The sequence below is a fragment of the Bicyclus anynana genome, chromosome 25 (assembly GCF_947172395.1).
Source record: "Bicyclus anynana chromosome 25, ilBicAnyn1.1, whole genome shotgun sequence".
In the NCBI taxonomy this organism is placed as follows: Eukaryota; Metazoa; Arthropoda; class Insecta; order Lepidoptera; family Nymphalidae; genus Bicyclus; species Bicyclus anynana.
The window spans coordinates 8,775,870-8,803,167 of NC_069107.1; the positions used below are offsets into that span (position 1 = coordinate 8,775,870).

Here is a 27,298-nt window from a genome sequence, read left to right on the forward strand (position 1 = left end):
AAGGCAGTCAGTTTCTTGAACTCATCTCTATCCTTCACGAGGCGAAATAATTGTGCGGCGCTCGCGATCCCGGTCCACTCTCTGATGTTTCTCAGCCAAGACTTCTTCCTGCGATCAACGTCTCTTCTACCAGCAACCTTTTCCATCAAGATGAGCTGTAGAAGCTCGTATCGCACGTGCCCTAGATACGCGACTTTCTCGTCTTGACGGTCTGCAAAAATTCACGCTTCTGATTGACGCGTCGCAGAACTTCGGCATTCGTCACTTTGTGAGTCCAACTGATAGCCAGCATGCGTCTAAACGCCCTCATTCCGAACGCTTCTATACGTTTCCTGATGTCCTCTTTTACTGTCCAGGCTTCACATCCAATAATTGAAAGGTCCTCCAATTGAAAGGTCAATAAATCATCACAAAATCTCAAAAATCGCTTGACGTACCAAGTTAAAATTTGGCAGGGAGGTAGTATATAATTAGTAGACTTTCAATATGAACTTTTTCGGGAGGGCTGGATTAAGGAGTTCTAAAGGCGGTCGAATTCGCGGGCGTCCGCTAGTCTATTATATAAAATTTTCGTGAATATATAAAGTTAACATCACCTCGTAATAAGCATTATTTCTTCATTATTCCTTTCTCTTCCACTAAACATAAGGCTATGTTTTGTGAAACTATTTAAAAAAAAAGTCGTTCGAAAAAGCTAATCCATAAAATGATAACAAGGTGAAAACAAGGATAAGTCAAATCTTTGTGGTTTTTGTCGTTGTCCGTTTAATTTACCTTTTTATGTTTTGTTATTTTTTAATAAATAAATAAATAATAATGGAAAAAAAACAATTCATAGGTTCTCGTGATATTTCTGGTTGGCCCTGGTTTCTTTGATTTAGTTGGTTGCCCTTCACGTTGGACCAACGATGTGGCGAATATTGTGGTTACTTGAAAAAACCCGCAGTAAATTCTAGCCGACATATTAGCCAATATTTGGCCAACGAATTGGCCAACGTGTTGGCAACATGAAGAGCTGGCATTAATCAAGTGTGTATCTTTGGTCATATCAACGTCGCGCCCACATACCGGGTGACATTGTGGAAACGGGGTAATGTTTAGGAATCGAGGTCACCGTTTTTGTATTAACCCGCGTTTCCGGTTCCAGTGTAGCCCGCTCCTAAACTGTGTTGCCATAGAAAAATATTACGACTCCTTTTTCATGTTATGTAAGTTTGGCTCAATAAAGGAGAGACTGAAATGAAACGGCAAATTTAAAAAAATAGTAGATTGTTATACAAGGGGCTAAAAAGACCCATTATATACGAGGTATTTTTAGGCCCCGAGACGTAAGGCGAGGGCCGCCTAAATAGAAACCGAGTTTATAATGGGTTTAGCCCCACGTGTTACACTCTGCTTTTCACTACGATTGCGAGAAAATAAAATAGTTTAGTACAATGTTCAATGATTTATTTTAATTGAAAAATAAATGTTCAAAGTCTACAATTTTGGATATTAAGGGAGATGCTTTTACCCGGTAACATAATTTCCGACTACTGTAAAGATGAATAATGAGCATGCGAGGTAAACGTGGGAGATAATAGTTTTTATAAAACTCCTTTCGTAAGTGAATCCGTTGTTGTTTTCTCCACTTATTAAATTTTTCGTAGGTATTCGTAGGTATCGTAGGTAAGTATTTAAGTAAATGCGTCTCGACTTTGATGGTAACAGATTGAAAATTTCATCCATCTCCAAATTAGGATTCTCACTAGATGAAGACAACAATAACAATTATTGTTGAAAAATATTATGTAAGTTACGGTCACAAATTTACAATGAATTTCGGAAAAAAATCAAGTGTGTATTATTCACGCCAATTGTTTTTTAAATTCTGCTTGTCGCTCGGATGTCCCATGTCTTCAAATGTCGGTCTATTCTCAACTCAAAAAATATTAAATAAAAAAATAAACGCATTCCATAGACAAGAACGCCGCATTTCATTCCAATTTAAAGTTTTTTATTTATTTTTTGAAACAATCGGGGCCTTACCTATAATGATTCTATTTTCGAATAAAACCTCCTCCATTAGCTAGTACTTGGCTAGTACTCGTAACAGACAAGAATTTAAAAAAAAATTACTTTAGCCCCTAGAGGCTAATATGCTTGTTTAGCCCCGCTGTGGAGTGGTAATATGACAGTGTTTTTGAGCAAGAGTAGTGAAAAATATATTATATTAACATATTATCATCTCCATATATTTACTTAATTACTACTCCATATATTTTATACGTGTGTATACCTGGGTTCCCGAGGCGAGGTTGCATCCCCTTTAAATACAAGAATACTGCATACTTGCGCTTCCGATATATTTTAAATGAAGCACACTTGAAGTGCAAGTTAAAGTGTTTTTCAGATAGCATGGTGCGGGTTCGTTTCACTCTTGAAAGTGATGAGTTCGTACGCCGCGATTCACGATTATAGTGCGTATTATGAACGTCATAAGGCAACTGTCACTGTACCCATGTTGTCCGAAAAACCCTTTAAAATGAGACATTCATTTTAATTTGCTTGATATGTACGTATGTTTCTTATTTAATCGCCTATTAAAAGACACATACAAAGATAAACTATCGTAAATTCCTTCTTTTTGTTGTATTGTTGTTGGACGTGACTTTGTTGTCGACAAATTAACATACAAAACTATTTTGTGTCTCATTGCAATTTACAACAACGTTGTCTATATTTTTACTTGTATATTTAGCTTCTATATCTTCAGTTGTACTTTCTGGTGGATTTGTTTCGTCTCGGTTACGACTAGTAAATCTCCCTTTGAAATTATTCGATAGAACGTCAATACTATCAATTCCCCCTGTATTTCCTGGTTAATATCTATGTATTATTAACTATCATACATTCCTTCTTTTTGTTGTATTGTTGTTGGACGTGACTTTGTTGTCGACAAATTAACATACAACACTATTTTGTGTTTCATTGCAATTTACAACAACGTTGTCTATATTTTTACTTGTATATTTAGCTTCTATATCTTCAGTTGTACTTTCTGGTGGATTTGTTTCGTCTCGGTTACGACTAGTAAATCTGCCTTTGAAATTATTCCATAGAACGTTAATATTATCAGCTCCCCTGTATTTCCTGGTTAATATCGATGTTATAATGTATATAACAATCAACATTATAATAACCAGTACGCCTATCAATGGTAGATAAACGAGTTTCGGATCGACACCTGAAAAAAAAACAATGATATATAGACAAAAGTTAGCATAGCACGCACCATTATACGACTAGTTCTTGTGTTTTAGCATGGTGCGGGTGACTCTCGTATTATGAACGTCATAAGGCAACTGTCACCTGCACCATACTACAGCACACATAGTGTTGCACCTATATGTTACATATATTATGACCCTTTCTACATGCATGGCCGTGAGTTCAATTATAACAACTGGAAAGTAATAATAAATATGCTCCCGACCGACTTTTCGGCCACGGCGGCTAATCTCATGGTGAAATTAACCATGTACGCAGGAGATATTATAGTGCACAAGTGTATGCGCAAGTACAGGTGCACTCTCTCTTCCCTCACTCTCGAAATCCGATGGGACGGCAGACCGACACGACCGGTGAGAGATCAGGCGCAGGGCCGACGGCTTTACGTACTCTCCGAGGCACGGGGGTGTAGTAACACCGCCAACTTCCCAACTCCAGGCTGCTATTAAGATTTTCCTTGTAAGAAAAATCCCAATAACCTATTTTGTTTTTTGTTGGTCTGACCCGGGATTCGAACCCTGGACCTCATTGTCCGTAGCTGAACCAGCTAACCACGGGACCAATGAGGCAGACTGGAAAGTATTTGTGTAATGAACATGGGTGTTTTCTAATAAGGCACAATGTCTCAACAACAGAATAAAAAATGATCCAGAATGAATCTTTACAAGCAGCGTGGTGAAGCTGGTGAAACCCATAAAAAACACAAACGTCACGCGTCTCCTTGGCATCCGCTCCGTATATACAAAGTTTTTTTTTTAAATTTGTATTTCAAGATTTAACAACAATTTACGTAAAATTACGATATCATATTAGACTAATAAACAATAAATATCTATAAAAAATACTCCATCTTAATTTTTTAATTTTTGTGAACAGTTTTTAAAAACATAAGACCATTTATTTTGAATAATATTTGATAATTACTGATGCGACGCTTCGTGTTGTATTGACTGGAGTATGTATTTGTTTTTGAGTTCTGTATATGGAACGGCTACGACAATGTCGTGTTCCATGCGCTCTTTCTGCTTATTATTCTTTAATCTGTGGTCTCAGCTGAATAAAAATTGGAATGACAGGAACATCTCTTTAAACACTTTTAACACGGTCTTGTCCAGAGTTTTTTGTTTCACAAATTAGCTCTTGATTATAATCTCACCTGATGGTAAGTAATGATACAATCTAAGATGGAACCGGGCTAACTTGTTAGGAGGAGGATGAAAATCCACACTCCTTTCGGTTTCTACACGACATCGTACCGGAACGCTAAATCGCTTGGCCTTACGTCTTTGTCGGTAGGGTGGACCAGCCAGACCAGACTTATTAAGATAGCCTCAATCGGCCCAGCTGGGGATTGAACCCAGGACCTCCGTCTTCTAAGTCCACCGCGCACACCACAGCGCCACGGAGGCCGTCAGTTTAATCTTTCCAATATATGTAGGTACGTATGCATCTGAGAAAAGGACTATTAAAGTAAATTTTGAAATACCTCTGGGTGTATTTATACATTACCTTTTATTATTAGTGACGTAAATTTATAATTATTTACTCAAATTAAAAAAATAATAATTTACCACTAGCATTTCCATATTTTGATTGCTGTGTTGTTGTTGACTGTGAGGTTGTTGTTTGACGTAGGGTTGTTGTTGGACGTGGAGTTGGTGTTGTTTGTAGCCATCGGTTCCATGGTGTTGTGTATCGTTGCCATGGGTACCGTTCTGTTGTAGACGTCGTTGTCGTTGGGCGCGGAGTTGTTGTAGTGGTCGTTGTCGTTGGGCGCGGAGTTGTTGTAGTGGTCGTTGTCGTTGGGCGCGGAGTTGTTGTAGTGGTCGTTGTCGTTGGGCGCGGAGTTGTTGTAGTGGTCGTTGTTGTGGTTGAAGTACTTGTTGAAGTGCTCGATAAAATGTAATTAACTATATCTGTAAAGTAGAACCAATGGAGTTTTCGTTTTGTTACATTAGTACTTGCAAGGATGTGTTTATAAAAACATATATTTTCGTAATATTTATTTTCCCAAATAGATTCGTTCCACTTAGATTGAGAAGAACAGGAATATTATGGTCTAATATTATGGGAAAACACTATAATTTTCAAATTTTCTTTTTATCACTTTGTAGACGTAATTAATATACATACGCATTCCAAAGTTTAGACAAGCTTTCTAGTTTTAATAGACACTAAGTTATCTTAGTTTTTGGCTGGTGGGAGGTTTCAGCCGTGGCTTGTTTACCCTACCGACAAAGACGTACCGCCAAGCGATTTAGCGTTCCAGTACGATGTCGTGTTGAAACCGAAAGGAATGTGGATTTTCATCCATCTTAGACTGCATCATCACTTACCATCACGTGAGATTGTAGTCAAGGGCTAATTTGAAAAGAATGAAAAAATTTTTTCTAGTTTTCGAAATCTCCTGATAATTTCAGAGTAAGAATTCTTGCAACAATCAAACGCGAGCCTATTTTTCATTAAGAAATTGTTTAAGTTTGTATTCCTTACCATCAGTCAAAATATCCCAGTTGATTTCATCGTAATACGCGGAATAATCGCTATCTGCCATATAAGCTGAAATAACATTAAACAATAAAACTTCGTATAGTACTTTAAATAAGGGTCCAAACTATACCAATTCTAATAAAAAATAGTAAAGATTACTAGAAACACAACTTGAAAATTGCGTATTTTATCTATTTTTCCTAACGCCGAAAACAGTGATGTCTATTTCGTGACGTCATAGTAAACATGGTCATAGTAGGTACACGTTCTACTAAATGATGTCCGATTATCATTATCATCATATCAGCCGATGAACGTCCACTGCAGGACATAGGCCTTTTGTAGGGACTTCTAAACATCAGGATACTGAGCCACCTGCATCCAGCGAATGCCTGCGACTCGCTTGATGTCGTCAGTCCACCTGGTGGTGGGTCGATCAACACTGCGCTTTCGAATTCGGGGCCGCCATTCCAGCACTTTGGGACCCCAACCTCCAGCGGCTCTTCGAACTATGTCCGATTAAACCGATGTAAATCTTCAACACACAGTTTTCTTGGAATCTGGTTAAATACAGAGATGGTATTTACTGTCTTATGGAGATAACTGTACTTTTGGTGTAAATATTAACAATCATGGTTTTGTTATTAAAATAATGTCGCTATTTCGAGATTTAGACCAGACATTTTCCTTTTGTCCAAACAAACAAAGCGAATAGTACTTGTAGAGCTTACTGTGCCGTGGGAGACTAATATTCCGAAGGACCAGTTTAAAGGTGAATAAATATTATGACCTAACAAATGAACTAACTAAAAATGGATATGTAGTTAGTCTGTATGCCGTTAAAAAAAGAAAAAAAAAACTTGCTCAAAGACCTTGGCCTCTCTAGAAGTGCAGCTAGTTCTATATTAGACCGAGTATCCAAAGCTGCTCTAATACGGTCTTACCAAATTTGGCTAGGCAGGGAAACTACACGAGCAGAGAACGGGGAGTGTTGATTGATCGTCAAGGAATACCTTAACCCTACATCCTGTAGTCACAAGTTCAGGACTCTGCTCGGAGTTCTTCTCTCTACCACGCGATGGACCCGGCACCCGCACGGTGAATCCATGGAATGCTAAGATATTCATCGCAAAATAGTTAAGTAAATAGCACGGACACCAATATCACTTATATCATGGGTATTAGAGTAAAAATATTAGCAGGAAGGACTACGCTATCCGTCAGTACCATTCACACTGTTCTTAACAAGCATCTGAATCAGTCAGTGCAAGGGCAAAGTACCATTCACACTGTTCTTAACAAGCATCTGAATCAGTCAGTGCAAGGGCAAAGTACGATTCATACTGTTCTTAACAAGCATCTGAATCAGTCAGTCATAGGACTTACATGGAACGCCACTGACGAAATATGATCCGAAAGCCAAAATATATATAAAACGTTGAACAAACATTTTTAACTCAAAACACTATTAAAACAAAATATTTAAAATAAAACAAATTAAATTATAATTATTTAACGGGCAGGTTCTTTCTATAGTAATCCACAGAAAAATGATACAATATTATAAATTTATCACTATGTTCTATTAACAGGATTTACCAGTAAATCATTACAAATAATAATGTATAGAGTGTTCTTTTTTTTATAAATAAATTTTTGCCATAATATCTTTTTAAACATGACCATAATTCCCATTCCCCTCCAACTAGTCGGGAAAGACTGTGCTAGGAGTGGGTACGTCAATAGACCAACGGGACGGGGATTGAACCACCACCCCTCGGTGATGAGTCCGCTCTTACCGTTGAGATATTTACTGGATCTAGTTTTTTTCATGTTTGTCAAGTGGCACTGCCGTTTGCTTTTCAGAAACGTGAGAATAATTGACCGTAAATGGCGACCTTAATAGTTGAGTTGGCGTGAACAGGCAGAAAGGCAGACGCAACTGAAGACTTTGTTTTATAACTGCATAGACACTGAAAACCTTTATTAAAACACACTGTATATTTTACAACGGATGAAGTGGGCGTCAATAGTAATAATATGATGAAATTCATGGTGATATTTATTTTTAAAAGATAAAAAACCCTGGGAATACTGTTAAATATTTATATATAACTAAATGTTACTTAGCTACTATACAGTGTGTTTAAAAAATACCGTCCGATCCAAAATGTGCGTGTAAGCGTTATAATATTATAAACAGACAAAATATTTAAAAAAATATTATTTAATAATTAAGCATTTTTATCGTGATAATAAAGTTTCTAATTTTAAACATAAATTTTCCCAAAACTTGGAAAATTTAAAAAGTGACAACACTGTACTATCAATTATGGTACGTATATCTAGATTATTACCTCCTACCTACACACCTGTGGCACAAAAGTCGGCAAAATTGAAAGCCTTTTGACAATGCCGCGCGGCATATCGTAAAGGGTAGGTAGTAGGTATCATCGTTATCGGCACCCACTGTCTTTGAAACGCTGCGCCGCCGCCGACACGCGTTATGTCTGTAATGCTGCGTTTAGTTTACTTGCGCCACTCGCCCAAAATGCAGACTTAAATTAGTAGTACCTAGTAGATCTATTTGCGACAGAGCTATTACGGTGTTCTAGAGTAAAAGGGATAATAGTTTCTGGTGTAATGTACGTTCAAGGAGTGGAAAATGTGGAAAATTATCCACTAACCATTAATTCATCTGCCATCGTTCATCTGCGTAAATTAACTTTTCGTGTTTACACACATCACAACACGCCAGTTATGCAAGCACGCATGCATACTTGTACATAGCACAAGATGATAAAGCACCTTGACAAACCTATCACCTTGTTGTGTGTACTTGTGTGTTTACTTGCCCATTCAATACCGCTTTGAATAGAAACGTGTAAACGCAGCACAAAACATAGATGGCAGCGTTTTTATTTTGTAGTAATGCCTACTAATAATTAAGCTATCTCAACTTTTGTGTTGTCATGTAAGTTTTTATATTTTTGCATTTTTTTATGTTAATTTCGTGCAGGGAAAAAAATGTATTTCTTTAAAAATAAGGACTGCATAAAATAATGTATACACGATACCTAAGTTAATACTTAAGGGCCGGACGGTATTTCCTATAACACACTGTATAAACCTATTAATAATGATATGAAATGCGAGTTTGCTTCGTTGGTTTAAAGGTTTATTATATGGTTTCGAATCACAAGGCCCTCGGTTCTGTAATAACAATTAATTCTGGACTCCCCCTTACCTTTGGTCTATAACGTAATTTTAAAGTTACTTCTTAGGTTTATGACAAAATTTTAGGGTAACAAATGGTACTGTAAATAAAATCGTTGGGGAGCAATAAAATATATGTTAGAGAAAGAGGAAGTACTTAGAACAGAGTTGATTGTATAGAAGCAAATATTGTTATTTAGAGCTTTGAAAAGACTTCACAGTAGGTTTAGTTCATATTCAATTTGATTTCAAACAAAATGCAAGAAAATTATTTAAACATTCGAAAATAGAATAAAGGAGATTGTCGTTTTTGGCCTCAGTAACCAACAGACATTAGATATATACAGAAATTCTTAATTTATTTTAAGACGTATAATTCAGATGTTAAAATTCAGCGGACACTAGCGGACAAAAAATATAATTAATAATTAAATAATTAAACACTGTATTGACCACCATTTTCGTGTGAAAAAATCACGGATAGTAAAAATATTTCATTCATGAAAGTCTCTGTTCTTGTTTATTGTAAACTAGCGGACGCCGGTAACTGCGTTTACGAGTTCTGCGTTTTGTTTCTTTTGAAGCTAACTAATAAATTATTTTACATTATTTTTTATTATATTATTTACTTTAAATGTATATATGTAGTTTAAAAGTTAACCTCATAACCTCAAAACTTCGTGCCACAATCCCAAAACAACGCAATCAAGTGACTGTGTATTAAACATAACAATAAATTCATGAAAACTAACTATACTATTACAATCTCTTTCAATCAAAATTTCCTAACGTAATATATTTACCGTTCTTTAAAAAAAATAGAAACTTTCTGTTTAGTTTTGGCCGTCAGTCCGCTGTGTGTTGATCAAATTAAAAATTCTCGCCAAATATCACCGTCTCATGTACAAATCTCTGCTAAGGTTTATTGTTGGCAGTAGAGTATTGTTCTTAAAAATAAAAAATATTCAATTCATGAAGATCGTTCATCGCTTCAGTGCTTGATTAATTGTGGTAAGGAAAACCAACAAAGCAACAGTAGAATATCCCTAACACACCAACCCACAAACTTACAAACTACCTTTTTATAATATTAGTATGTATATCTTGTACTGTCAGTAATTGTCAATGGCACTAATTATTATGATGAAAAAATTTCGTAGACGGAGAAGTAAATAGACAAGTTCTTACCCGACTACGGTGTAGCCAAAAAGAGAGGTAATGTTGATATTTCGTTTATTTAATCATTTTATTTATTGATTATATTTGTTGATTTAAACGGAGGCAAAGTGGCTAGTTATCACCCTACCGGCAAAGACGTACCGCCAAGCGATTTAGCGTTCCGATACAAATGTCGTGTAGAAACTGAAGGGTTTGGATTTTCGTCCCCCTCCTTACAAGTTAGCCTGCTTCCATTTTAGATTGCATCATCACTTACCATCAGGTGAGGATGTGGTCCAGGGTTAACTTGTAAAGAATAAAAAGAAAAAAAAGGTTTGAACATATTCTACCTGCTGATCAGTAGGTACATCATTTATTATCAGTGCATCATATCATCGTATATATCAGATTTACACATATCAGAAGTGGAATTTAGACAATTCCCCGACATAAATATTTATTTTTTCAATAATCCAACTCCTGTTTTACACAGGTATCGGTTTGAAAGCGGTTCCAAACCATAATCTATTTTATTCAGTTTTTTGACACCGCCTTTAAAGTGATCAGTAGGTACTATGTTATTTATCACTTTTTGAGAGGTTTAGTTAATAAAACAGTTAACTTTATTTATAATAGCTTTTATTTATGGAATGCGATGAATGATTTATATCTGTCTATATAATTCTCTGTCTTCGAGTGCGTATCGTCATCTGTGATTGATTAATTCATTATTTTTCATTGATAATAATCATTGACAAGGTATTGCCGGATTGGACAATTTTATGACATTCAAAATAGGTATAATGACAGTGGGGCGCTGAATGTATGGACGAGAGACATTGTCCTTTCATATTTTTTCGCTACAAACTTGATATTTGGCTGGTTTAAAGTTGGTAGACATCTGTAACAAACGAATTTTGCGGCAGGGACGGATTAAGTAGGTAAAAAGGCTCTTGCAAGTTTGTTTGAAAGTCCTTAATTTTTTACTACAAAGTTGGAATTTGGCAGAGACGTAGTTAATAGTTAGTTAACGTCCGTCATGAATGGAATAAGCACCAGGGCTGGATTAAGGAGGTCTAAAATGTTTATGATTTTATTTTTGCTACGAACTTGAATTTAGTCGAGAGGTAGTTTACAGTTGGTAGAGATCCAGTAGTAACGAATTTTGCGAATATGTTATCGAAAGTCGTTAATTTATTTTGTTGTCTTTAGTTGGCCTAAACGAAATTGAGATACTATGTAACAAATGTCATTCACAACCCTTCGTGGATATCATACGGTATGTAGATTTTTTATTTTATTCTTTACGAGTTAGCCCTTGACTACAATCTCACCTGATGGTGATGCAGTCTAAGATGGAAGTGGGCTAACTTGTTAGGAGGAGGATGAAAATCCACACTCCTTTCGGTTTCTACACGACATCGTACGCTAAATAGCTTGGCGGTACGTCTTTGCTGGTAGGGTGGTAACTAGCCGCGGCCGAAGCCTCCCACCAGCCAGACCTGTACCAATTAAGAAAAGCTCAATCTGCCCAGCCGGGGATCGAACCCAGAATCTCCGTTTTAGTAAATACACCGCGCATCCCACGGCGCCATGGAGGCCGTCATTTCTTAGTTTATTTAATAGGTTGTTAATAAATACCAAATTAGTGAATAGGCCAACAGGAACACTGAACATATTTAAATCCAAACACGCTAATAAAGTGAATTAAAAAAAAGTCATTAATGGATTATTTTAATCACCAATTAAAAGTCACATACAAAGTTAAACTACCGTTAATTCCTTCTTTTTATTGTATTGTTGTTGGACGTGACTTTGTTGTCGACAAATTAACTTACAACACTATTCTGTGTTTCATTGCAATTTACAACAACATCGGCTATATTTTTATTTGTATATTTAGCTTCTATATCTTCAGTTTTACTTTCTGGTGGTTTCGTTTCGTCTTCTGGGTTACGATTAGTAAATCTCCCTTTGGCATTATTCCATACATTGTTAATACTATCTCTTCCGCTGTATTTCCTTGTTAATATCGATGCTATAATGTATGTAAGAATCAACACTATAATAACCAGAATGGCTATCAATGGTAAATAGATGACTTTCGGATCAACACCTGAAAAAAAAAAACAAAAATATATAGACAAAAGTTAGCATAGCACCATTAGCTTCTTTATACATGGTGTCCCGTGACAAGTAAGACTTACATTTTAGGAATCCTTATTAAATGGACATGTTTTTAAGCTAGATGTTCAACTCTGCCTAGTGTATTTTTTTTTCACCGTGACCGTGAAAATTCATGCAAAAAAGTCGTTTAATAGGATAAAAGGACTGTTTTTATTGGAAAAACTTACTTTGTAGTAGAAAACTTAAAGTTTCATTAGGTGAAACAACTATTCAAAAATAATTATCAAAAATCTTGAGAGGTTCTAGGAGCTATCGCTATCGCTATCACTATCGCAAAAAGTGTCGTTACAACTTTTAGTCTTAAATATTTCTGTCTAGTCCCCTTTCACAATGCGCGATAAGGAACTTTGATATAAAATCAACGCGCTAATCTCAGGAACTAGTGGTCCGATTTGAAAAATTCTTTCAGTGTTAGATAGCCTATTTATCGAGGAAGGCTATATGCTATAATTTCCCCGTATTCCTACGGGAACGGGAACCACGCGGGTGAAACCGCGCGGCGTCAGCTAGCTTAAAGAATAATTTACCATTATCATTTCCATGTTTTGATTGTTGTGTTGTTGTTGTCTGTGGGGTTGTTGTTGGTCGCCATGGGTTCCATGTTGTGGTTCGTTGCCATGGGTTCCATATTGTGTTTCGTTGCCATGGATACCGTTCTGTTGTAGATGTCGTTGTTGTTGGGCGCGGAGTTGTTGTGGTCGTCGTTGTTGTAGTGGTCGTCGTTGTGGTCGAAGTACTTGTTGAAGTGGAATTAGGGTCATCTGTAAAATATAATTATTGCTATTTTCTGTTTGTTACATAATAAAACACTTTTTTCCCATCTTTTTCGAAATGTAGATTCGCGTACGTTCTACTTAGATTATGAAGAACAGTAACTAAGTTTTAACCTATGATAACAGAGTAAAGTCGATACAGAACGAGTCTTTACAAGCAGCGTGGTGAAGCCAATAAATACATTGAAGAAATACAATAACAATACTAATGTTAACGCTAAAGACTGGCATCTTAATGTCACTTAATCAGAGTAAAAACTATTTCCATTCCAGCGTTTGTAATATTAGCAGGATAAAAAGAGGTAAAGTTTGTGAGGTTGTAGGTAAAATAATTTCGAACTCTTTTACAAATAGAAAGCCACGTTTCTATTTGTAAAAGAGAGGAGGAGGGGTTTCATCTATATTTGGATTCAGCCGTGGCTAGTTATCACCCCACCAGCAAAGACGTACCGCCAAGCGAATTAGCGTTCCGGTACGATGTCGTGTAGAAAGGGGTGTGAATTTTCATCCTCCTCCTAACAAGTTAGCCCGCTTCTAACTTAGATTGCATCATCACTTACCGTCAGGTGAGATTTTAATCAAGGGCTAACTTGTAAAGAATAAAAAAAATCCCTTAAGACCTTGAGATTCGTACGCTGAGTTTCGTGACTCTTATAACTTGGGTATTTTTAGAAAGAGTGAAAATGCATATTCTATGCAAGCGTGTCCCATCTTAGACCATATTTTCACTTACCACAAAGTGAGATCATTGTTAAAGGTCTATTTTGCATAAAAAATTCAATGTTTAAAAAAAATTATATCGCTTACCACTATAAAAAATATTCCATTCATCATTCGGATCTTTAGCTGCATATAATTCGTAATCGTATTCGTCATAAGAAGCTGAAAAACAATAATTTGGATGAATTACCGAATCAATTAGAGACTCAATAGCTCAACGGTAAGAGCGGTCGGACTCATCACCGAGGGGTGGCGGTTCGATCCCAGCCCCGTTGGTCTATCGTACCCACTCCTAATACAGTCTTTTCCGACTAGTTGGAGGGGAATGGAAATATTGATCGTATTAAAAAATATGACAAATATTCTTTAAAAAAATGTGTTTACATCAATTTTGACAAAATAACGGTTGTAAATAAAGTCAAGTGCGAATCGTAATCGTAAATCACGGCACGAAGGATTCCGTACCTTTATCTATAAAAACGGCAAAAAAACACGTTTGTTGTATGGGATTTTATTCTGTTTTTTAGAATAAATGTTTGTTGTGAAACTTTCAACTGTCTAACTATCACGGTTTATGAGTCTAGTCTCAGTCATAGGTAGGGTTGCCAACTTTTTTTAAAAAAAATACTATTTTTCAGATTTAGCTTTAAAAAAAATTGTAGGTTAATGACTTTTTGACCGAAAAACAATAAATCCGCCTCTCTACTTATCTTATCTTATGTTATGTTATGTTAAGTTAAGTTAAGTTTTACTTTGTAGTTACAACACCCTCACAGGGTTCCATTTGTAATAATTATGACATTTTATTTATGACATGTGTTAAATGTAACTTAAATGGATAAATAGGTACGCTTCAAGAAGATATAGTAGTAGCATTTTTATTTACCTACTTAATTAGGTAAATAAAATGCACTTTATAGTTAAAAATTATCAAAGGACTTACATAGAACACCACTAACGAAATATGGTCCTAAAACCAAAAAATATAAAAGACATCGACCGATCATTTTTAACTCAAAATACGATCAAACAAATTATATTATAATTATTTAACGGGCAGTACGTTATTTCTATAGCGATCCACTGAAACGATACAGTTATAAATTTATCACTAAGTTCTCAAAAGAGGATGTGATTAGCAGGGTTTACTAGCAAATTATTACAGATAATAATGTACAGGGTGTTTTATTTACTGGCTCTTAGTTTTTTTTGACTGCCACGTGGCGCAGTTGAGTTACCATGTTTTCTGCATCTGGAAAATAAACAGCCGTGATAGCCCAGTGGTTATGACCTCTGCCTCCGATTCCTGAGGGTGTGGGTTTGGGGCATGCAGCTCTAAGTTTTCAGTTGTATGCATTTTAGGAAATTAAATATCACGTGTCCCAAACGGTGAAGGAAAACATCGTGAGGAAACCTGCATACCAGAGAATTTTCACAATTCTCTGTATGTGTGAAGTCTGCCTAGAGCATCTACTCAATACCCTCCTCTATCTACCAGTGAAAGTCCTGTTTAAATCGGTTAGGCCGTTCCAGATATTAACCTGGACAAAAAGATAGACAGAAAACCACAGAACTAAGCTCACAATACTGTTTTAGGCCGATGGACTTCCACTGTAGGACATAGGCTTCTTTCTTGCATGGACTTTCAAACACATCGGTCTCGAGCCGCCAGCATCCAGCACCTCCTTGAAACCGTCTTGATGTCCTCGGTCCACCTAATGGATAGCCTCACTTCAGCTTCGCGACTTGCTGAGCTTTGTCAGAGACTTTTCATCTTCTGCGGATCTCCTCACATCTCACGTCACCTCACGCAGAGAAACTCCAAGCATATCTCGCTCCATTGCCCGCTGAGTGACATGAGCTTTCTAATAAGGTCCATAGTCAGCGACCAAGTCTCGGATCCGTAGGTCATCACTGGCAACATGCACTGTTAAAAGACTTTCGTCTTCAGGCACTGAGGAGTTTTAGACGAAAAGGTCAACGTCGTCATCAACCCATATTCGGCTCACTGCTGAGCTCGAGTCTCCTCTCAGAATGAGAGGGATTAGGCCAATAGTCCACCACGCTGGCCCAATGCGGATTGGCAGACTTCACACACGCAGAGAATTAAGATAATTCTCTGTTATGCAGGTTTCCTCACGATGTTTTCCTTCACCGATTGAGACACGTGATATTTAATTTCTTAAAATGCACACAACTGAAAAGTTGGAGGTGCATGCCCTGGACCGGATTCGAACCCACACCCTCCGGAATCGGAGGCAGAGGTCCTATCCACTGGGCTATCGCGGCTCTCACTGGGCTATCGCGGCTCTCCAAGTAGGTCAACGTGGCTTACCATTATTATTCTGATATATATTTTTTTAAAAATTCAAAAGTTTTTCAAAAGCTCCTATGGTTTTTATTTTTTTACACTGATAGCCTTTAGAACACACTGTATATTTTACAACAGAGGAAGTGGGCGTTAATATAATAGTATAATGTGATATGATGAAATATTTTTGGTGATACATATTTAATAGCTCAGATGAATTACATAGGGACCTGCTTCGCTAAACGTTATCCCTCTGTCAAAGATCAAGAATCAGAGATCTAACGTGTCTATAAGAAATGTTCCGATAGAATCGTTTCATTGTTGTAATCGTTTTCTTTGGTTTGTGTAGTTAGATGCCATAAAAATGGTCAACAACTTCTAGTTTAATAAAAGATAATGTAACGTTTCATTTGTACTCGTACCTATGTCTAAGTTAACTAAACATGTTATCTAAAAAATCGAGTGTTTACCTCGTCCCCTCAAAAAATGTCAAACAATTTTGTTGGAGAGTTTTGGGTTGCGATACAAGTCCATTTGTATGTGGTCTGAGTTTCAATGATAAAAAGCCTTGAGAATGAATTACTGAAAATTTAGTTACATACAAAAAAATAAATCTGTATAAACCAATGAATAATGCTATGGCATGTGGGTCTTGCGTTGGTACAAAGGTATCACGAGGTCCTGGGTTCAAATTAAGGGTCGAGTTTTAAGAGATACTGAGTTTTTTTTCTTCTAATAAATTTCCAAAATTTTCTTAGCATGGAGTTTGAAAGGTGGTGTGTTACCTTACCTTTTTTTTTATTCTTTACAAGATGCCTCCGAGAGCATATTTCTTTTATTAATTTATATGACCTTTACCTTTTGACAAAATACTAAAAATAAGGGTTCCGTTTTTGTAGGTACTACGTACGTTCGGAACCCTAAAAACGACACACGGTACATTTGAGTGCCCAAGCAACCGGTGGTCACTCCAGAGTGAGGAACCTCCTCACAATACGCGCCGTCTCAAGAATCACTGCCTTTTGTATCCGACTCTTGATCCAACAGTTAAGCGAAAGCTTCTTAAGGTGTTGGTCGAAGCTTTTCGCTATAAGACCATTGACTGAAACAACTATCGGAGCTATAAAATTCCACATGGCGGTAGTATCGTGAGCGAGGTGCATGCATTTTGATACTTCCTCCTTGTCAGCTTTAACCAGATTATCGTCCTGCAGAACTACTACTAAAATGACGTGGAGAGCATTATCGTTAACATCTGATAGAGTTCGTCAATGAATTTAACATTACCCATTCATAAGCCCGCCAACCCACATTGGAGCAGCAAGGTGGGTCATAGCTCCATATAGGGATATAAGGAGGGAGGCCTGACCCTCTCGGGGGCCGTCAAAATAGGCTGATAAGGACCTTGGACCTTGCTCACGAGATTACCGCCATGTGGAATGTTGAGTCAACTATTATTGTTCCGATAGTTGTTTCAGTCAATGGTCTTATAGCGAAATGCTTTGACCTTCATCTTAAGGGTTGGAAGACAAGGAAGATACATTCCTGAGACGGCGCGTATTGTGAGGAGGTTCCTCACTCTGGAGCCCTGACCCATTATATACGAGGTATTTTTAGAATATAAACCGCCTGAATATAAACCGAGTTTATATTAGCCCCGCGTGTTACACTCTGATTTCACTACGAATGCGAGAAAATAAAATAGTTTAGTACAATATTGAATGATTTATTTTATTTGAAAATTAAATAAAATAATGAACGCATTCCACAGACAAGAACGCTGCGTTTCATTCCAATTTAAATTTTTTTATTTATTTTTCTAAACAATCAGGGCCTTACCTATAATGATTCTATTTTGGAATAAAACCTCCTCCGTTTTTATAGTAGGCTAGTACTTGGCTAGTACTCGTAACAGACAAGAATTAAAAAACAAAATTACTTTAGCCCCTAGAAGCTGAAATGCTTGTTTAGCCCCGCCGTGGAGTGGTAATATGACAGTGTTTGTGAGCAAGAGTAGTGAAAAATACTTTTAATCCAATAAACAAATGGGTCGTCTTATATTCGGATCCTTATAATTATAATGAAAACACTTTTTTTATATATATATTTTTAATATGTACAATATATAATTTAATAACAATTACATAAGCCAATATTCAATGAAATTCAATAATATCCACGAATAGTACAGGATGTGCATGCTATTCGTAATATAGCCAGATATTTTTCTTTGTGTTCCTTATTGCTGCAGTGCCATGAATATACCTACACCGTATCTTCAGATATAGTGTTCTGTGGTAACACCCACGTGGTTACATGTACTGACATTTAAATGTGTAAAGCCGGATTTATATTTGTCTGACGTGTCGTGTCGTTACGCGTCAGAACAGAATCGGTAACATACATTTTGTATGGTAATGTGTTGTGACATGTCGTGATATCTAAACACGCGCCCGACTTTAAGAGTAAGTTAATAAAGGCGTTATGAAAATGTTTAGTGCGATGCGTGCTGCCATCTAGAGGCATATAAAACAGTGTTTGTTATTAAAACTACCAGTAGATGGCGTACTTAAAGAAGGTTGAAACAATTCCTTTTTGTTCACTTCTAGAACTTGTTGCGATGCAGTTATGCCTGAGGCTCATAGATGGCGTTATGTTTATTTTTTTTCATTTTTAACTGACTTCAAAAATAAGAGGAGATTCTCAATTCATTGGAATATTTTCTTTTAACACGCTTATATTACCTTCACTTGAAACTATGTATGTAGGAAAATCTTGGAATCTTAATTTGACCCACTTCCTGGTCTTCGATTAGGATGAAATTTTGCACACGCTCTGAGTTTTGATGACAATACATGACTAGCTAAGAAACATCATTGTAAATTCAATAGGCGACCTCCCCAATCATTTACATGGACCTATTATGTCAATAAAATCCTTGCTTGTAACTATGTATTTAAGAAAATCTTGGAATCTTAATTTGACCCACTTCCTGGTGTTCGATTAGGATGAAATTTTGCACACGCTCTGAGTTCTGATGACAATACATGACTAGCTAAGAAACATCATTATAAATTCAATAGGCGACCTCCCCAATCATTTACATGGACCTATTATGTCAATAAAATCCTTGCTTGTAACTATGTATTTAAGAAAATCTTGGAATCTTAATTTGACCCACTTCCCGGTCTTTGATTAGGATGAAATTTTGCACACGCTCTGAGTTTTGACGACAATACAATTAAGAAACGTCATTACAAATTCAATATGGCGGCCTCACCAGGATGGCGCACTGGCTGTTTGAAATCCATCCTCATGATAAGGATATCAAATGAAAGGGTCTGCTGTCAAGAATACGAAAAATATAGTCAATTTTTGTAATTTTTAGTGCGTGCTTTAAACTATTTAAAGTTATTTAAAGTATAACTTCAGTCACGTGGCATGACAGCTTTCTGTGAATTCTTGGTAGAGTATTCTACTTCAAGTGGTTTAACATCTTGTTCGGCGTTATCTTTATCACTGTATGACAGCTTTGTGTGAATTCTTGGTAGAGTATTCTACTTCAAGTGGTTTAACATCTTGTTCGGTATTCCGGCGAGAGTATGTCCCTACGATGTTCATCCATAGAGTATTCAGACTATCTGGTACATCAAGTCTTCGAGTCACAGCCACGAGAATAGAAAGAAGAATCAGCACAGTCACAATCAGCAAAACTGTGATGATCACGTAGATAACTATCTCGTAATCTGGAAAGAAAGTGCGAAATATTTTTTTTTTTGAATAATGTTAGCTATTGGCTAGCAATCACACTAATATTATAAAGGCGAAAGTTTTGTGTAAGTGTGTAAGTATGTTTGTTCCTCTTTTACGCTGCTGCTACTGAAGCGATTTGGCTGATATTTGAAATAGAAATAGATTTTACTCTGGATTAACACATAGGTTACTTTTCATCCCGGAAAAATCCATGGTTCCCGCGGGATTTGTGAAAAACAAAATTCCACGCGGACGAAGTCGCGGCGTCCGCTAGTTGTTAATAATAGTTTCATTATCAATATCATTCATATTTATCTATTTTTATTAATTGAATGTAATGAGCATGGTGGAACAATGACTTTCGCCAATATGGCGACTGAATGTAATGAACACAGTAGAACAATGACTTCCGCCAATATCGCGGCAAAATCGTCTGGCTTTAAAAGACGATGCTGGCTGTCATAGTAGCCTTCATTCTTTGTTCAACTGTCTTCGCGAGAACACCTATCAAGTTACTGTGGGTATGTATTGCAATATTATTAAAATATCAATTCAGTTTATTTAGAGTATATTGTATTATGTAAAGAAATAAAGAAATTATAGTGTGATAAATTAGTTTGATTTTACAATAATAATTGTCATTTTTTTTTAATATGACTAGTCTAAACATTTCTAGCCGGAAAAGACTGTTAGGAGGATTATTTCTACACGATTATATGAATATTAATCAAGTTGAAAAAATCTATAAAAAAACGCTTCAGCTAATTAATTACCGTTTATTCCTAATGGTTGTTGCCTTGTTGTTGGCGGAGGGATTGTTGTTGGCGGTGTTGTTGTTGTTGTATATACATAGTACTCGTGGACGTCATCTGTGTTCTCAAAAGAGAATGAAAATTAGAAAACTACATAAATATACATAGAAGTAATTTTAATTATTGTTATTTTAGAAATAAACTCAAAAACTATATATAAAAATATAAAAATTTTTCGTTAAAAATTCCTCAATGCTTTACGACGAAAGTCTTCGAACAGTGCGTGTTGCCAGTGATGACCTACGGATGTGAGACTTGGCCTTATTAGAAGGCTCAAAGTGACTGACGATGACGATGACGATGATGATGATGTGTATCGATTTTGATATTATCAAAAATCTTTTAAACTTTTAAATATTATCGTATTTAAAAGTTTAAAAGAACAAAAATAACCTGGAGATGGTAGACTGGTGGAATATTCAGCATCCGTGCACTCGCTTCCCTGGAGCAAGTTTGCATTATGTACCGTCAATGTCGCGAAACTTACACCGGGGACACCCTCTATGATGATCTAAATAAAATTAAAAACCAATTATTAAATAGACGAAACAATCGCATAATATTCACAGTTTATAAATCGAAATCTAAACGACCACACCTATAAAATACAGAAACAAACTCCTAAAGCCGGATTTATATTTGTCTGACGTGTCGTGTCTTGACGCATCAGAACAGAATCGGTATTATACGGCGGCACATCAGCAGGGTTATTATGTAACTCGGTGTACCATTCAATAAATCAGTCACTACATCGTTTATCATCGCATTTTCGATTTTGCAAGCATCTTACATTGTGTTTTCAACGAAATGACACAATAATCGTCATTTTACGTAAAGTAACATTAGTCTAGTAGTGGTAGCAGCAGGTAGTTACGTTATTTTAATAAAAAACGGATATTTTCGTTATTTTGTTGATATATTCATAAAACAAAACATCATTGCCACTTGATGTAAAATGGCGTAGTCAAGGTAATTTCGTAGAAAGAACTATATAAGATGATCACGAAAAACGAAAATACGACGACAATTTCTTTACAAGTTAGCCCTTGACTACTATCTCACCTGTATGATGTAGTAACTCATTGTTTGAATGGTACACTGAGATACATAATAAGGCTACAGAAGTCATCACGACATATCACAACACATAAGTGTAAACGTTGCGATATAAAATGCATGATACCGATTCTGTTCTGATGCGTCACGACACGACACGTCAGACAAATATAAATCCGGCTTGACATAATGAGTAATTAATATGTTAACAATAAATGATGAAATATGTTATAAGAATAACAGTGTTTATATATTTACTTCTTCCATGATTAACCCCATGTTTTCCATTGTTTTTAAGATTTGAAAAATATTCTTTTTAAAAAAAAAATCTTGCTTCATTGCATTTCTATTGCTAAAGCCTTTAGCCTCTATCATTAATCATTATCTATGTTCTGTGGATCTGACAAATCTCGTCGCATTAAGGTGGGTACAGATTGGTGCAATGCAACATGTAATGTAATATTCTGCCTTACATTGCATGTACCCTGCTGCCTTGGACGTGTGGCGCGCGCGATACGCGCATTGACTACGAATCAGTCGGCTCAGTCCTGCGCACACTGCGCGCCCCTTTGTGTTCGTACCAAAAACCGACAAATCTCGGATCGAACCGCGCACGAGTTGTAACGCTCGGAGCGTGCGCGACCCAGGCGCAGTTCGTGCGCGCGAGGTGTCCAAACCACGAGCATTCGTGATACATTGCAGCAATGTGGACGTCAAATTCTTGCATTGCATGTTGCATTACATGTTGCATTGCACCAATCTGTACCCACCTTTAGAATTCTTAACACTAAAAATATAGACGCACAAACGTCTATCATAGAAAACATAATATGTAGAACTCACTTTAGATGTACAAGATAGACTGCTAGATAAAAGTCGTTATTGTACTATATTATATGATTGGAGTTTCTCAACATTTGAATGGACATAGCCTAAATTTGTATGGAGCTATGTCCTAAAAAAATCAAATTACTTGTAAACAAAATCTATATCTATCTATACTTACAATAAAACTGGTCAAATCCTGACTTTAGAATTTGAGATTTTACTTATACCATTTGTAACACCAAACGTTACCGTGGCATAAAGAACAAGCGCCATCTAGAACTTATAATAAAACTGTAACAGGTACTTCAATGTATAGAATGTACAAAACATTCTGTCGTCATCAACCCATGTTCGGCTCACTGCTGAGCTCGAGTCTCCTCTCAGAATGAGAAGGGTAAGGCCAATAGTCCACCACGCTGGCCCAATGCGGATTGGCAGACTTCACACACGCAGAGAATTAAGATAATTCTCTGGTATGCAGGTTTCCTCACGATGTTTTCCTTCACCGATTGAGACACGTGATATTTAATTTCTTAAAATGCACACAACGGAAAAGTTGGTTGGTGCATGCCCCGGACCGGATTCGAACCCACACCCTCCGGAATCGGAGGCAGAGGTCATATCCACTGGGCTATCACGGCTCTTAAACATTCTGTACATTGAAGATATTTTGAAAATTTTTGTCGGAGGCATTATATAATCAATATCTGTCAGTCTGTCTGTCCGTATTTTTTTTGTTATTCGGGCATCACGCTGAAATTACTGAATGAATTCATATAAAACTTTTGCTCGGTTTGAGACCATAATATGGAGAGGGTTATAGATTACTTTTTATTGCGAAAATAAAATAAGAAGGGGGTGAAATAGGGATTGAAAGTTTACATTGATTTCCACGCGGACGAGGTCGAGGGCAACCGCTAGTAGATAATATAATGTTACGAGGGCCTACGAGTTCCATCTAACAAACTATAAATATACTAAACTATCTATATGTCTGTTATTTGCTGATAATAATTCTTCAATGTCATGATTGCAGTTTTTCGTTTATAAGATATTGATTTGACTAAACCTAAAGATTCTATCTTTAGCTTTATTATTTAAACTCAGATTAAAGTAAACTATTTACAGTTTATAATTAATTTAAATATTATAATGATATTAACTTCATAATGTTAGACTAAGCCGTAAAACTGTATAATTAAAAAGTAGTTGTAAGATACAGAAACCATTTTGAATTGTAAAACTGTTTGAGTCATAGTCGGTCATTATTTTGTCGTCTGGTAGTCAGTCGAGCGCGATCTTTGTTGGTGATAACACAGTTTGTTGGAACTATACGAAGATTTTCATTGCTGAATACACATTCCTGACGTCACGCTGCCCGTCTCAGTAATAATAACGCACCTGGAAACCATCGTCCTGTAGCTGCTTTAGTGTTAATAAAACGCTATAAAAAGGCAAGTCCCCTGGGTTCGCTCGTACTTCGAAAATGATGTAATCCTTCTTCGCTTCATCGCTCAAGTTGAGTAATTCATTGAGAGGTAAGTGATTCGGCTTTTGGTACACTCGTATTGTAGCGCTGTCAAACAAACGTATTTCGTTTACGGTACTATCTATATACCTACTCGTTTTTTTTTATTTTTTTTATTCTTTACATGTTAGCCTTTGACTACAATCTCACCTGATGGTAAGTGATGATCCAGTCTAAGATGGAAGCGGGCTAACTTGTGAGGAGGAGGATGAAAATCCACACCCCTTTCGGTTTCTACACGGCATCGTACCGGAACGCTAAATCGCTTGGCGGTACGTCTTTGCCGGTAGGGTGGTAACTAGCCACAGCCGAAGCCTCCCACCAGCCAGACCTGGACAAATTAAGAAAATCTTAATCTGCCCAGCCAGGGATCGAACCCAGGACCTCCGTCTTGTAAATCCACCGCGCATACCACTGCGCCACGGAGGCCGTCAAATCTATTCTTCTAAGTCAACTTATGTTTCTTATAAATTATATCAGTTATGAGATGAATATAGCATTCCATGGATGAACCGTATGGTCGCCGGAGTCAGCGCGTGGCAGTGAGAAAATCTTCGAGCAGAGTCCCGGACTTGTGACCAAAGGACGTAGGGTTAAGGACGTCCTTGAAAGTTAACTAACACTCCCTTTCACCACTCGTGTTGTTCTCCCTACCTAGCCTGAATTGGTAAGATCCTACTAGAGAACTTAATTTGCTTAATATAAATAAAATTTAACTGTCTTAAATCCCGCGGGAACCGTGGATTTTTCCATGAAATTCATTTCCATTTTACTCTGGATGTGTTAATCCATAGTAAAATCTATTTCCATTCAAAATTTCAGCCAAATCGCTTCAGAAGCCGCAGCGTAAAAGAGGAATAAACACAAACACACAAACTTTCGCCTTTATAATATTAGTAGGATAGGATTGATAGTAATTATTCGATGAGAAATGTAATGATGTGGAACTAAAAACTCACTTGCTGCCAGTGTATTTCAATTTGTATGATAAAAATAAACAGCCTCGTTCTTGATTAGCGGCAGCGTAATGTGGAGATATAATACGAGCTGATTCGTCTGCGACGGACAAGTGAGCATATACTGCAGTCGACATTCCATCATCTGGAAGTAGATATAGCTTATGCCTTGATCACACGTACCGAGCAAACGGGCGAGACAGTGCCCTCGGCCGAGTACTCAGTACGTATAAACATATCGACGAGTGCTCGGCCGAGCACTCGACCGAACGAAGCGCCGAGACAGTAGCTCGGCTCCCGTTCTATCTACTAAGCCGAGTGTCCACCCTCCCGCGTCCCCGCACTGTCTCGCTCACTCGCCAGGTCTGAACATGCATTGTCTCGCTCACTCGGCCGACGGCCACATGATTATCGTCACGTCGCCGCATGCGCTTTTTCTTATGATAATTTTCGTTTAAAACAATTCCAAATAAAATAAAATACACCATGTTTGTTAGTAACAAATGGGATGTCATGACATGTGAAACTATATAAAATAAACTACTATATAAACTAAATCCGACATTTTATTAATAGTGGAATGAGTAACTTCGTATATTTTCCAATAATCGTTTTGCGGTCCATCATAATCGAATTGTAGTCTCAATTTATCTGAACTGTCTGTGCTAATTTCAAAACACGTGTGAACAACTATTACATCACTGTCTCGACCGAGGAACATTTTACTCTCTCTCCCGTTTGCTCGGTACGTGTGATCAAGGCATTATTAAAGATCGAAAACGCTCAGTGAGCGGAAAAATCTCATCACGTAAATATCGAAGCAATCCAGCTACTCGACGTTACGAATACAGTGAGAAGACTTAAACGAACCAAACCATTTGAGTTAGTGTTTAGTGACTAGTGGTAGTGTATAGTGTCGGTGAAGGAAAACATCGTGAGGAAACCTGCATACCAGAGAGTTTTCTCAATTCTCTGTGTGTGTGAAGTCTGCCAATCCGCATTGGGCCAGCGTGGTGGACTACTGGCCTAACCCCTCTCATTCTGGGAGGAGACTCGAGCTCAGCAGTGAGCCGAACATGGGTTGATAATGATGATGATAGTGTAGTGTTAAGTGCTACATGGAAGATCACGTGAACAATGTGACCTAAAGACGTAATAGTTAGTGAAAGACTAAGATTAAGTTATTGGACATTATCTTAATATAATAATAATATATTATAAGTTTAGGTCAAAGATATATTACTAATTAGTCACATAAGTAGTGAAAAAGTATTTTTTTATCACCATCACACTGTATAATAGTCATCTAAAACTCACCGTAAGGATACCACATTTCGGTAGAATCTGGATCATTGCTCCACTTGCAAAAATCGTGTCCAGAATCACATGTGTATAATGGATCTGAAAATTTCAATTATCAATTAAAAAACGGAGGTCCTGGGTTCGATCCCCGGCTGAGCAGATAGCGATTATCTTGATTGGTCCAGGTCTGGCTGGTGGGAGGCTTCGTCCTTGGCTAGCTACCACCAAGCTACCTATCGTACCGCCAAGCGATTTAGCGTTCCGATACGATGCCGTGTAGAAACCGAAAAGTGTGGATATTCATCCTCCTCCTAACAAGTTAGCCCGCTTCCATCTAAGTGTACATCATCACTTACCATCAGGTGAGATAGTAGTCAAGGGCTAACTTGTAAAGAATAAAAAAAAAATTAGCATCATCATGCATATTTTAACGCTCCACTATGATGGTCGGTCGAAGAGTGTTGCGTGCAGAGCTAAAATCTGGATATAGAATAGAATAGAATAGAATATATCTTTATTTGTCCACACACGAGTAATAAAATAAAATAAAATAAACAAACAGAACATACAAATATCTGGTCGTGGACAAAACAGGTATCCACCTCAGCACGATGCCACAGCGAGCTGTGGCGCTGGTTTTCAGGTGAAACCTTGTGAGTTCACAGACGTATCTACGTGACGTGTCTTAACTTAAAACTTATACATGGATATGGGGTATTTTGGGGGTAGGATGCAAAATAAAAAAAAGTTTTTACTTAGATTAAAGTAGCAGTTAGCGATTTACTTAGATCAAAGTATAAATAACATGGTTGCCTACCTTTTACACTTTTTAACCGACTTCCAAAAAGGAGGAGGTTCTACGTTCGGCTGTATGTATGTTTTTTTTTTTTTTTTTTTTTTTTTTTTTTTATGTATGTCCAGCGATAATTCCGTCAATT

The 27,298-nt window shown here is 37.0% G+C and overlaps 3 protein-coding genes across 3 annotated transcripts; all 3 read right to left on the reverse strand.

The window, feature by feature from the left end:
* Positions 1-26: 26 nt before the first annotated feature.
* Positions 27-7,288, reverse strand: LOC112049604 (uncharacterized membrane protein DDB_G0293934). The gene is made up of 4 exons (XM_024087558.2): positions 7,147-7,288; positions 5,764-5,829; positions 4,842-5,186; positions 27-3,226 (listed from the first exon to the last, which is right to left on the reverse strand). The coding sequence occupies exons 1-4, from the start codon at positions 7,208-7,210 to the stop codon at positions 2,943-2,945; spliced, it is 759 nt and encodes a 252-aa protein (XP_023943326.1). The 5' UTR covers positions 7,211-7,288; the 3' UTR covers positions 27-2,942.
* A 4,566-nt stretch (positions 7,289-11,854) lies between these two features.
* On the reverse strand, positions 11,855-14,897 carry LOC112049603 (leucine-rich repeat-containing protein AAC1). The gene is made up of 4 exons (XM_024087557.2): positions 14,758-14,897; positions 13,902-13,976; positions 12,849-13,082; positions 11,855-12,250 (listed from the first exon to the last, which is right to left on the reverse strand). The coding sequence occupies exons 1-4, from the start codon at positions 14,819-14,821 to the stop codon at positions 11,964-11,966; spliced, it is 660 nt and encodes a 219-aa protein (XP_023943325.2). The 5' UTR covers positions 14,822-14,897; the 3' UTR covers positions 11,855-11,963.
* A 3,357-nt stretch (positions 14,898-18,254) lies between these two features.
* On the reverse strand, positions 18,255-26,522 carry LOC112049606 (uncharacterized). Its single transcript, XM_052889379.1, has 6 exons — positions 26,376-26,522; positions 25,062-25,203; positions 23,976-24,150; positions 21,084-21,201; positions 20,652-20,747; positions 18,255-19,871 (listed from the first exon to the last, which is right to left on the reverse strand). Exons 1-6 carry the CDS (start codon positions 26,389-26,391, stop codon positions 19,642-19,644), a joined length of 777 nt encoding a protein of 258 aa, XP_052745339.1. The 5' UTR covers positions 26,392-26,522; the 3' UTR covers positions 18,255-19,641.
* Between the last annotated feature and the right edge of the window lie 776 nt (positions 26,523-27,298).

Coding starts and splice junctions, on each gene's coding strand:
- LOC112049604 (XM_024087558.2), bottom strand. CDS start 7,210: ATGTTTGTTCAACGTTTTATATATATTTTGGCTTTCGGATCATATTTC. Junction 5,830..7,146: donor TTTCGTCAGTGGCGTTCCAT/GTAAGTCCTATG, acceptor ATGTTATTTCAG/CTTATATGGCAGATAGCGAT. Junction 5,187..5,763: donor CTGGGATATTTTGACTGATG/GTAAGGAATACA, acceptor TCTACTTTACAG/ATATAGTTAATTACATTTTA.
- LOC112049603 (XM_024087557.2), bottom strand. CDS start 14,821: ATGATCGGTCGATGTCTTTTATATTTTTTGGTTTTAGGACCATATTTC. Junction 13,977..14,757: donor TTTCGTTAGTGGTGTTCTAT/GTAAGTCCTTTG, acceptor ATTGTTTTTCAG/CTTCTTATGACGAATACGAT. Junction 12,251..12,848: donor AAAACATGGAAATGATAATG/GTAAATTATTCT, acceptor TTTTTTTTTCAG/GTGTTGATCCGAAAGTCATC.
- LOC112049606 (XM_052889379.1), bottom strand. Junction 24,151..25,061: donor TTGAAATACACTGGCAGCAA/GTGAGTTTTTAG, acceptor TTTGTTTGACAG/CGCTACAATACGAGTGTACC. Junction 21,202..23,975: donor TACAGGACGATGGTTTCCAG/GTGCGTTATTAT, acceptor AATTTTATTTAG/ATCATCATAGAGGGTGTCCC.